This window comes from Rhinolophus hipposideros (assembly GCF_964194185.1).
Source record: "Rhinolophus hipposideros genome assembly, chromosome: 1".
Taxonomy (NCBI): Eukaryota; Metazoa; Chordata; class Mammalia; order Chiroptera; family Rhinolophidae; genus Rhinolophus; species Rhinolophus hipposideros.
Window position 1 is genome coordinate 35,068,599 of NC_138047.1, and position 12,633 is coordinate 35,081,231.

At 44.5% G+C, this 12,633-nt stretch overlaps 1 protein-coding gene across 1 annotated transcript; it reads right to left on the minus strand.

The window, feature by feature from the left end:
* Positions 1-5,872: 5,872 nt before the first annotated feature.
* SHISA3 (shisa family member 3) lies at positions 5,873-11,043 on the minus strand. Its single transcript, XM_081064243.1, has 2 exons — positions 10,171-11,043; positions 5,873-7,561 (listed from the first exon to the last, which is right to left on the minus strand). The coding sequence occupies exons 1-2, from the start codon at positions 10,445-10,447 to the stop codon at positions 7,122-7,124; spliced, it is 717 nt and encodes a 238-aa protein (XP_080920369.1). The 5' UTR covers positions 10,448-11,043; the 3' UTR covers positions 5,873-7,121.
* Between the last annotated feature and the right edge of the window lie 1,590 nt (positions 11,044-12,633).

Below are 12,633 nucleotides of genomic sequence, written 5' to 3' on the forward strand. Positions count from 1 at the left end.
TATGCAGTGTTACGTGTCATTGGCCTTTCGTGAATGTGCATGTTTTAAATTGCAAATTTTAAACATTTTGTCCTCTAATTGTTATTAAAAATGAAATAAACTTTACCATTACATAAAGAAAATTGTTGAAGTTGTAATTGCTAGTTTTAGAAACTATATTGCTTTATAAAACCTTCAAATCCACATAACTCTATAGTCTGAGACAGTCTATCCTTTTAATAGCATTATTAACATATCTTTTTTTACATCCCCGGTGATATATAAAAGACCCCTTCACTTTTATCCAGCTAAAAGAATCATGAAGTGGAGTATGTTAACTCTAGTAAGAAGGGTAGTTTTGATAAGTATTAAAAAATAATTTTTTTAATAAAATTATTGTATTTTTATTCTTCAGTCAGAAAAGCCTTCCAGGATTGTCCCCATTATGTATTTAAATTAGCCTGCAAGTCAACAGCTAATTCATGGCTCCATCTTTTTAGGTAGGATGAATTTCTTAGGGTTTTTTTAAATGCACCAATATTTTTAAGTTCCTGAGAAAGTGGCCAAGTTTTGCTAATAATGTTTGAAAGAGGTAACCAGAAAAAAATAAAATTGCCATGTGAGATAAAAGTACAGAAAGCATCAGAAACAAGGACAAGAGCTTCACCAAAAATTAGCACCATTGGGTAAAAGAACAACTGAAACTGCGATTGGGTACAGTGCTAGAAGAGGATTAGTTCAGAGAGGCACTGAGGAAGCAATCGGAGGAGCCTCTGGGTTTATTAGAAGGAGGCAGTATGTGCTCAGCTGGCTGGGTGTCCTTTCCCACGTCTTCCCAGGAATGACGATTGGGTGTGGGTCCCCCAAGCAAAACCATGGAAAACAATGTACAGAAAAGTTGTGAATTATATGATATGATTTTCACATTCAACTTTATTCCCTTTCAAATAAGCACCGTGTTTATAAGTGACCTTGTAGTTTAAGATGCCTTCTAATACTACCATCAGGAAACAGCAAATTTGAAATACATTCCCATAAATTCAATACATCATCCCCCTTTAAAGTTTGTTTTTGTATGCTTATGGCATCTCTAACGTAAAGCTTCCATTTCAGTGACACAGAACCGCTCATTTTAATGAAGAAAGATCGTCATAACCTGGATTTTTCACTAGTGGGCTAATAAAAATTGTTGGAAAACATGAAACATTTTACCATTCAGTTTTTATTTCAAGTACAAACTATGTAACTAGCAATTTAAATAAGAATTCTCGGAATATCATTAATAATTAATGTTTAATTGCAATTTTAAAATAGCCATGTACATATAAAAATATGTTAACAGTTTGTTCCCTTAATAGTTTAATATGCCCATAAAATTCTTACTTTTCTTGAGCATATACTAACTGAACTTTTTAGGTTATACAAAGGTAAACTGATCCTGACCCAGTGAAATGTATCAAATTCCTAATTGTGATTGTATATATTTTCAGGAATCTTTTTTGTCTCATTTTATACAGAAAGTTTCCCATGGATTTACGTCAATTTTTCAAATTCTCCATCGTGGGGAGGAGCTAATAATAACATCAGTAAAGAGTAGAAAGGTGGGTAAAATAAGAGGGAACAATCTAGCCATTTGAACAATTAAAAGTACAGTCTGTTGGCTTTGGAATAAATAACCATTGCAGAGAAAGTTTCCTATATTAAATGTGTTCTTCTAAATCAGATGATAAAAACAAATTCGTAGGCCATGAGTACCCAACAGGGTGAAAGGGTGCTGTGGCCCAGGCAATAATGGCAAGTTGGCCAGGTATCAAAGGAGGTCATGGATTATCATAGACTACCTCTGTCAAACCATCGGACCCTTTTTTCTGTTCCCTGAACTTTAATCAACAGTTACATCTGCCCTCCCACAATACTTGGCCTTACATTTTTATTCTAGGGTATTTCATCTGCTTTCTATTTATCATTAATTTACTGTGCCCACCCCACTAGAATGGAACTGATTTGAACAGTGACTCTAACTTCCTATTTCTCATGACAATCCTAAACAAGGGACCACTAATATTTCCAATTTACAAATGAGAAAACTGAGACACAGTGAAGTCAAGTAAGTGGCCAAAAGTCACTCAGCTTATAAGAAACAGCCAGAAAACTAACCCAGACACGATGACTCCAAAATCCATGCTAAATTGCCTTCCAGTCGTGTCTCAAATTTCTCATGTGTAAAGGGAGAGACATTTCTCATCTAGTATTTCTGTTTGTGCTTTATATCATTCTATATTCTCACAATACAAAAGCGATTGATTGTTGCAGTCCCTCTATAGGGTACGTACATTACACAATCACTTCCCCCCCCCCCATAGATTTTGTGGAAAGTAGGTTTGGTATTTTTTTCTGAGAAAATTAGGCCTTCCAGGTATGTGTCATAAAGAATGTAGAGGTTCAAAGCAGACCTCCTGGGTTCAAATCTTGGCTCTGCTATTATTGTCTGGCCCTGAGCACAGTGTTTAACTTTTCTGCTTTGATTTCTTCATAGGAAAAACAGGCACAATAACAGTCCCTACCTCAGGGTTGTGAAGAATAAATGGGGGAGGAAGGTAGGGGGATGGCGGCCGGTTAGCTCAGTTGGTCAGAGTGCAGTGCTCTTAACAACAAGTTGCCGGTTCCGTCCCCACATGGGCCACTGTGAGCTGCGCCCTCCACAACTAGACTGAAACAACCATGTGCCTTGGAGCTGATGGGTCCTGAAAAAACACACTTAAATAAATAAAGTTTTTTAAAAAGAATTATGAAGAAAAGAATGTTAAATGATAGGCTCTACTTTTAAAAAAAAAGAGTAAATGGTACAATTCATAAAGGACTTGGGACATGGTGCTTGATAAATGTTACCAATTATTTGAATAACCAACCACCTTTCAAAGGGTTTCAGGATGTTAGAACTCAAATTCTTAGTGAAAGTAATAAAGCATTAATCAGACAAGTTTCCCTTGTATTTTGGTCATCTTGGAAATTTTAAGTGATTTGATTTGACCCTGGCTGTCTAATCTTCCTAAAATGAAGATGAGATCAAGTCACTCCCCCTTGTAAAATCCTTCAAGGCTTCCCCATGCAGTTGTGTCTATAGCCATCCCCCATGGAATTCATATCTTTGATATGACCCTACTTATCTCTTCACTCTCACGCTTTCTCTGAATTTTTTTGTCCAGTTCCAGAATGTTCCTTGTTCTTTCCCACTCATGGGTGCTTCTCTGCCTTGCTATGAATTCTTTACTTTGCCTAATATGCTCTTCCCCTCATTTTCAGAACTCCTTTCTCCCTCCCCCCAACAGCCTTCTTCACTCACACCCCACTCATCTCTCAAGGCTCAGGTCCAATCTCAACCTCTCCACAATGTTACCTAACTCATTCCCTTTGTATGTGCTCCAGGGTACTCTGTACATACTTCCCCTATCATTGTAGTTACCATCATGAATTCTAAGTGTTGATTTATGGGTTCATTTTTCCCTACCTGGCTGTGAGCTCCTGGAAAGCAGGAAAGATAACGTGCTTATTTTATAAAGCATCTATAACTTCTCATCACAAGTATTGCTGTCATGCCTGAGTCCATGGACACGATGGCTCCTTGAATCAGAACTGTATGTTATCTTAGTACCCTCATCTCCTAGCACAGTGCCCAGCCCATAGGTAGTATCCAACAAATGCTTCTTGATTGGGACAATATCTGGAAATCTGCCACAGGATGGCCTTTTTACCCTGGGATTGAGAATAATAATATTATCAACTATATGGCTTCCAGAGGGAAGTTCAAAGACATGTACTATATGTCAACAAGTACATGTGGATATGATTTGATTCAGCGTCATTGAATACCATATTTCAATGAGGTACACAGTGGCGCCCTTGTTTTAAACAATTTATAGCCAGTTAACTTGATCAACTGGAGCATGCTGCTAAGGAAGAGATGGTTACAGATGTGAGCTTTCAGAATTTCTCAGCGTTATTCTGCCTAATAGATACAAACTGCTCCGCAAAGGATGGCAAATAAAAAGCACAGCCATAGAGAGAAACCTGACAAACTGGATGGTTCTCAGCGGGTGCGGTTCTGCCCTCTAGAGGACATTATGGAATGGTGTGGGCGCGCCTTTGGCCTCACCGTTTGGGGTGGTGGCAGGCGTGCTATGGACATTCTTTGGAAAGATCCTCCATACATGGGACAGTCCACACAGCAAAGACTTGCTGTCCATCGGCACAACTCTGGAATGTCCCACCAATCCTTTTCGGTGGAAAAAATCTAATCTTATTTTTCCAGTAACATGTTTTTTTGTACTGCCTTCATGTACACTGACTTTTCCAGTTAAATAACTGTGTAAATCGAAGGAAGATCAAACTTTGCTTTGTTTAGAAAAGTCACCTTAACAGCTGCAGTGCAACTGTGGTGTTTGGGTTGTCAGTCTAGCAAACCTGCAACAGTCTGAATTCCAGTGGAGCTGTCACATCTCGGTGATTCTGTGTAAGAGGTTTGCACCTGAATCCTTTGTTTAGTCTGCCCAACCTGTTACATTTTGAAATACATTACTTTTCTTTCTCCTTTCTATTTACCATTAGGGCATTGTATTGATTTTTTTAAATTATATGCATAATAAGTAATACTATCTATGAATTTCATTTTGGGACAGTTAAAGGGACGTCACAAGATACTTATTCTAAGGAGAGCTTACTGAGTCCAACAGAGTTGACAATCATGCCTCAGAGAGAGGGGCCGGGACTCATGCTTTACTGTCCAGTGGATTTTGTGCACAAAGGTATCTAAACCTCAAAGCAGGTGTTCCCTTGATGTTTGAATCTGGTTGAATCTGGTTTTGCACACAACTCCAGTACTGACTACCTGTGGGCCTTGGGCAAGTTACTTCATTTCTCTGGGCCTCAGTTTCCAAGTCTGTAAAATAGAAATTATAGTGAGTCCTTGTTGCGATTTTTTGAAGGATAAAATGAGTTAGCGTATATAACTCTCTACGATAGTTTGGCTCATAAGAGCCCAGTAAAGAAAGATTAACTTTAAAATATGAAAGAAGGTGTATCTAACAAACATGAATAAAACCCGTCTAATGACATAGGAATGTGTTCCAGAGCTTGCTCACAAGTGTGTATCCTTTTATGTTCAGCGTTTTTCTCTTCCTCCCTTCTTTCCCTCCCTCCTTTTCTTGCTTTCCTCTTCCTTTCTATCTTTTGTTCCTTAATTATTTGGGCTAATTTGGGATACTGGAAGTCAGGCCATTTTTATGTACAGGACAAAGCAGGAGACTAGACGTCAGAGCTCCTCTGCCATTAGACTGGGCAGAGGCCCAATATCTTTGAACTTATTTCCTCAAGTAAAAAAACAAAGAGGCACGGCCAAAAGATTCTCTTAGGCCAAAATTTTACCTGTAACTAGCTGTATTTGAAAAGAGCTATTAAGGGTGACATATGAATTCATATAAACCTGTGTTCCCAAACAGCACTCACAGTGGCCAGGTAGGAAACAAAACAGAGAGATGGGCCAGGAGGCTGGTGAATATCAAGTGTCCTATCAGAAAAGGGCTGGCCTGACCCGTGGCAAAGACCCTCGGTGCCACTTCTTCTTTGTGTCACAAGAAGCCAGATATCCAGATTCTCATGAGAAATATCCCAACACATCTGAGTGTTGGATGCAGCCCCCAGGCTGATGCCTCCAGGAAAATTCACGTTCCTTTGCTGCCTTCATGAGCCCCGATGCAGAAAATAGTTTTTTAATGTAATTAAAATTCAATGTAGGATCTTTTTCCTTTGCATTTCAAAATGTGAAGTGTTATTTCCTTTTATTGGATACCCAAAAGTATTGTTAGGAAATAAAATGAAGCACTTTGATCTAAAATTTCAAATAGATTTCACAAAAACATGTTTATTCTAACCCAGCAGGATATTTGCCCAAATATGTAGTCATCAGACATGGAATTCAGTGGCCCTTGAGATATGTAAGATTAGATGAGTATAACCAACAGCTGGACTTTGAACTCCACAGTTCTTATTAACACAAAAAATTACAGTGTGACTACTAAATAATACTGTCAATGTGGTAAATCCATTAAATTACAAATCTTTACATTTGTACATAACTCATTTTACATATAAATGTTTTAAGAACCAACTGTGCAACTTTCACTTAAACATAAAATATTGCTAAACAAAAAGTCTGCAATAAATATTCCCTCAGGTGGATGGGGGAAATGCTTTTACATACGATCTGTGTTACAATGAATATCTGAGTAAATATTTAAAAGTTTAAACTCCTCATGTGGTTATTGAACTCTTGTATTCTGAAAAAACTCATATTTTAAACAAAAATTAGTTATTAATTTAAAAAGGAACTTCTGATGATGCTAATATTATTCATGGTTAGGTTGCTCCCAAAATCATAAATAGGTTGTTCACTGTCCCCTCAGTTTATTTAGTAGTTTGGTTTTTTTAACTGAACCTTCAATAATTACAATCAGGTATTTTTCTTTATATATATACCGAGGGTGCCAAAAAAATGTATACAAGTGGACGCTTTGGTCAACGTTGCTCAAGTAGTAGTTTACCATAATCAGAAGTGTCTGGACACTGATGGTAACCACTTTGAACACCTCTTGTAATTTCAGGAGTCAAACGTGACTTGTATTCATCTTTTGTTATCAGTATATATTGAGTATTACCATTTTAATACAGTTTTCCTTTCTTAAAATGTGTATACATTTTTTTGGCTACATATATATTTGTATTATGACTCACCGAACAACTTATACTGAAAAAAATAACATGTAGACCTTTTCTAAACAGTACAGCTAAGTTGTCCAATAAAACATCTTCAGCCAGTTTGCAACTTTAAAGTTGAATTGCTGTACATTTTGAATAAAAGCATAAATTGAAGTGTAACGGTCACCATGTTTTCAAAGCCAGAAAGCAGTTATCTAATACAAACATTCTGTGATGAGAGCCAGGAACCTTAAGACTAGAAGACATATTTTCCTAGTACTTTCCTCAATCACTTTGCTTGGTTCAAGGGACATTTCCTCAGAAATCTCTGTGGCAATGGCAGCTCCACCTGTCTGCCATTATACTACATGGTGGATTTATGGCTGTGCCTGTCAACTGGAACTGAATTCTGGACAGGTCTTCCCAGGCAGCGGAGGCTCCTGCTGGAGTGGGTAAGCAAAGTATTGGGGGGACACCAGGAAACCGGATGGCTGGGTCAGGTGGATTGGGTGGCCTGTGGTGTAAGGCGGGGGTGGTGAGGGCACCAGGCAACCTGGCTCTGCCCTAGCAAAGGAGAACCTGCGGATGGAGCCCCCTGTGGAGCTGGAGCTTGTGGCCGTGCTGGACTGCCTGGAAGGTGCTCTGAGGTTCGTGGAGGTCAAGATCATGGGCAGGGTCTCTGTCTGATAACTGCGGAGCGAGAAGCGGATTGGCTGCTGTGAGGGCTCCTTGGGTCTCAAGCAGGTACAGCAATAAATAGCCACTAAGGAGCCTAAGATGATGAAGGCGATGAAGATGGAGCCGACAATCAGGAAGGGAACGTAGACGGGTTCTAAAAGGCAAAAACAGACATAGACAGATGTGGGACAAGGGTCTCCCAAACTCTGGGCAACTTAAGGGTGGGAGGTGGGTGGCTCAGTACTACTACTGTTGTCAGCCCAACTTCTCAGGGCTTGTTACTGATAACTTCTAGAGTGCAAACTGTGATGACAGAATATTCTTGCTCCTAGCAGGGAGGAAGGAAACTGATACTGTAGCTTCTGTTAGCAATTAGCCATCATATTGCACATCTGGAAATCAGAAGGAACAGACTCTATCCTCCTGTTCATGCACTGAAGGAAAGGAAAGAGTGAGTTTTTCTTAGTTACTGCAACGTTGTGTTTAAATCCACGTTTTAGTAGTTTTATCACGGTGGGGCACTTAGGGCTGTGACCCATACCTGAAGGGGAAAATCCATCCCCTATCCCAGAATCTCCAATCTAAGCAGAGAGAACTAGACGTGTTAAATTAGACCCTCAGGAATTTATCAGAGTACGGAAAGCACAGTATAAAAAACTCCATAGCAGGCTACAATCAACTGTGTCTCCTCTCCCACTGCATCATAAGCTGTCATCTCTGGATGTTTCCAGAAACAATTTGCGATTGTTTCTGTGCCAGCTGCCACACCTCTGCCTCTCAATTCCGACCCAAACTCTGGGAAGGTCAGGCTGAACCTTAGATCATGATGCAGTTCTTGCGGCTGGTGGCCCAGACTTTCTGTGACAGCATCCGTCAGACAGAGAAAACCCCAGTTTCCTGCTCTCTCTAGGCAGACATAAAATCTCCGACCCCTGAGGCAGCTCTTGGGCTGCAGGTGTCTCCCCTGTGTGACAGAGCCAGACTTGGATGCAAACTCCAGCTTAGAGATAGAAAAAAAGAAAACCTGCATTAACTAAGGTCCTACCTGTGTCTGGTGCTTCCTTATTTATTACCTGATTCAAGTCTCAGTGAGACTCTGATGTGAGCATAAGCTCTATTTTCCAGATGTGGAAACATCAAAGAGTTTTTGACTTCCCGAGAGGTACAGGCAGAGAGTGACAGGTGACTATCAACCCCCAAGCCCTGTGGGCTCCTAGGCTAAGCTCTGCAGCGTACCATCCACTCTGCCATGCTTAGTAGCACCCGGTGGAAGGCGAGGCGAAAGTGACTCACCACTTATTGAGCACCATGCTAACCATTCACACAGTCTCACTCAATCCACAACCTAACTCAGAGAGCAATATGCACATTTTAGAGTTGAGAAGAGGTCCAGAGCAGTTAAGTAACTTGCCCAAGATTACACAGCTGGCAAGCAACAGAGCCAAGGTCCGATCCGTAGAATTTGCCAGATCCCAGCCTCCGTGAATACAGAGGCTGCCTGGTCCTGCTGCCCTCAGGTACGGTCTGGGAAGGAGTCCTGGCTGTAGACTGGCTATTTACACTTACTCTGCAGAGAGCAACCGGGTCTCCTAGGATGACTGGAATAAAGCCACGGGAAACAGTGATTTTTCTAACAGGTCATGACTGCCTAGATTTCCTACTTTCCATTGAGCATCTTTTTTCCAGTTGCCACTGGATTCCCAATCCTCTAGATTGGGAATTCGGACCTCCAGAGTTAAATTTCTTAAAAGTCTAATGGAGTTCAAAGAGCAAGCTCCCCTTTCCTCTGGGTTATCAGTCTCAGGAAGTATGTGTGGGGGGTGGGGGGTGGGGGGGTGCAGGCGAAGAGCTCCCGCACCATATTCCTCTCTCCAGCCTCTCCTAGCCTCTCTCGGGGACCTTTTCTTGCCGGCTTCAGACCCCGGCGCTGGAGTGCTGGGGTGTCACGGCTCTCAGCTCCGCCTGCTCCGCTGGTTTCCCGGCCGTAAAACCGTCGCCTCGAGCTCTAAAGGATTTCCCTGATGTTCCGATTCAGGTGGAAACCTTTTTTTTTTTTTTTTTTAACGTGTAAAGTTCCTCTGCTCCAGTCGTGATTTATTCCGCTCTGAAGTGAGCGGAAATTTGACCCGTGTTTTCCGACGTGAGAATAGGGGGCGGGGAAGCCCCTGCGACCCTGGTTTCCAAATCTCCACCTCGAGGACCCGGGCAATGCTGAAAGGCATGACAATAGGGGGTGGGCCGGAGCGGGTAATTCGATGCAGACAAATGAAAGGAAGTCGGAAGAATGGGGCAGCGGTGTAGAGACGCTACCAAAAGACCACAAAAGAAAAAAAGTGGCTGAAGTTCCTTAGCCCTGCAGGGCTACAGTTGAGTGCACCCCAAGAGTCTCGTTCCCTGCGCCCCCGGCACTTTCCAAAGCTCCCGGAGTGACAAGGAGGAAACCCAAGTCCAGCTTGGTTCTGCCCTCACAGCCCTTCTCTGTAACCTCCCGAGCGCCGGGGAGCTCCAGCTCTCTTCCCCGGGGTCACCCGGTGACCCCGCGCTATTCGTGGTCCCCTGCAAACTTTCCTTTGGGACAACCCGCGGAAAACGCGTGTGGCGGGAATCGGACTGCAAAGCAGTAGGGCCCCCTGACCTGAAACTTGACCACCCACTCCTCCCAGATGTTTCCACCTCGCTGTGTCCACTTGGCGCAGACCCAGGACGCCCGCCGGCACACACAGCAGCGGGGCACCGGGTCTGGCCCTGGGGACCGGGACTTACGCGCGGTGATCCCCGGCTGCTCCAGCTCGCCGCGGTCGTTGGTGCAGCCGCCCTGCTCCAGCCTGGCGTCGGCCGCGGCGCAGCAGTAGCGCAGCGCGCAGGAGCCGCAGCAGATGGTGGCGTCCAGCGTGTCGAAGTCCTCGGGGCATTGGAAGCCCTCGTGGTAGTTGCCCTGCGCGTCCACCCAGCCGTGGCAATACTCTCCGGACTGCTGGGCTCCCGCGGGGCCCCAGCGCAACCAGCACAGGAGGAGGCCGAGCGCCAGCAGCGCCCCCATCGCCGCCGGCGCCCTGGGCGGCGGAGAGGGGCACGCAGTCGGAGAGCGGAGGGCTGAGCTGGGGCTCTGGGCTCGCTGCGGTTCCGCCTCCCCCGGGGCGCGGCCCGGGCGGCTGCCCCGGCAGGCGAGGCCACTCCCGCGCGGGTTAGCGGGAGCCGGGGAGGTGGCAGGGGCTGTGCCGCGAGCTCCGCAGGCCGGGGGTCGGCATAATGCGCGGGGGCGAGTGGGCAAGGGCCCGTGGGAGGCGCCGGCAGAAGCTGCTGCTGCTGCTGCTGCCCTTTGCCGGGTTCATAATGCTCCTGGCGCGAGGGGCGCGCCGAATCCTCGGCCACCTCCCTCCCCGCTCCTCACCGCAGCCATCGCGCCAGGGGCTGGCAACGCCAGGGCCGCACAGTGTCGCGACTTGTGGCTGTCGCCGGGTCCCGAGCGGAGCCCAACAGAAGGATGTGAGATCCCCACGTACGGATCCCGGGACAAGCGGTCGCTCAGCCCCCGCCCGTGTCTGTCACCGAAGCAGGAGTGAGCCTGGAAGCGGCCAAGTGCACACGGCCTCGGGGTTGCTGACAGCTCTGCCTGTTAGGCGTCCTTAAAAAGGCAGAGGGAGGGGGAGCGCGCGAGGGTGAAGAAAGAGTCCGCCCTCCCCTGCAGCGCCGCGGGAGCTGAGCGCCGCGGGGGCAGCGCGGGCCGCGGGTCCTTCGCGCTTTCTGGTTCGCGCGCCACCCTCCGCCTTCCCGGGCCACCCCCGCCCACCGCGCTCCCCCAGGACTCGACTCGAAACCTAAGGAGTCCAGGCGCTCCACCCTCCCACCCCAACTCTCGCACAGCCCAGGAAACTCCGCAGAACCAGGGGGAGGGCTGCCGGGTTTCCGCGTCTATCCACGCGCGTTGGCGCGCGGGCGGAGACGCAAGTTTTGCTCTTTATGGATGTAATAAAAAAACGATCGCCGTGACTGAGGTTTGTCGACTCTTCTGTTGCCTGTTGCACAGATCCAAATTCGTCCCTGAGACACCTGTTAACATGATTTTTAGGGGCCGCCAATATGTGCACTGAGTTTTTCCACCTAAGTTTCCACTTTTTCTAGGAGGGCTGGCACATTTTCCTAAACACAAACACACTCGCACTCTTTCCCCAAGTTCCCTAACCTGCGCGCTGCCGGGGAACAATCGCTGGTCCCCTCCACCCGCCAAGGGCAGCTCGCAAAACCTCAAAGAGCAGGACTTCTCTGTTCACACCCGCAAAGGAAATCAAAGAACTGAATTAATGATAATTGAGCAGATCTGAACTTCTGTTCGGGCAAAGAAACACATTTATTTAAATGATGTGTCCCCTGTGTGCTGTTTTCAGGGGCACTGCTCCTTTAGCGGTGTAAATGCCTTATGAAACTGGTGTTACGTGAAACCTGGGCTAAACTCAATAATTTATTTTTACTGCATCCTGAACTTCCTCTCATCGTTTATTGGTGTGTGCGAATATATTCCGCGTATCTCAACCTATTTGTCAAACACGCTGAATGCCCGTGTCACTGATTTAGATGTTGGCAAGTGGAGTGAAACAAAAGAGACAAAGTTTGCTGTGACCAGCAATAAAAATTGCGGTCAAAAGCATTTACGACGCCCGCAGTTTACCGATGGTCCCAGTCGGTTCAGGGAAGCTAAAACAAAACAAAAGTAAACCTCTGAATAAAACGGTTTCTTTCTAAAAATCTAAGTTAAAGTATATCCTAAGTAAAGAATTACTTCTGATTTCTGATTTTAAATACTAGGGTTAGCATTTAGTTATGAGAATGTAGAAATAATGCCCAACACTTCAGAGATTAAGTAGGACTGTGTCGATGTTTAACTTTATTGCTCCTGCAGATATTTCTTGGGACAATAATCAGCTATAGAGTAAAACCAAATTAAGTTCAGGCTTTTATCTGCAAACAAACAATGGGGGACAGTCTTTCTTGACTTAAAAATTAAGCATAGGGAAAATTAATTTTGCAGAAATTTCTTAATAGCTATGTTTTTATTTACAAAAAAAAAAATGTCCTTGCCATACTTACAGGCCTCTTTTTAAAGTTGCTTTTTAGGAGTGTTGTTTGGATTATATATATCCTGAGCAATTAAGGGGGGAAAGTCATTTAGAACTACAGCAAAAGTGAGATACAGTGATTATAATAAGATGATAAAACTACAAAGACATG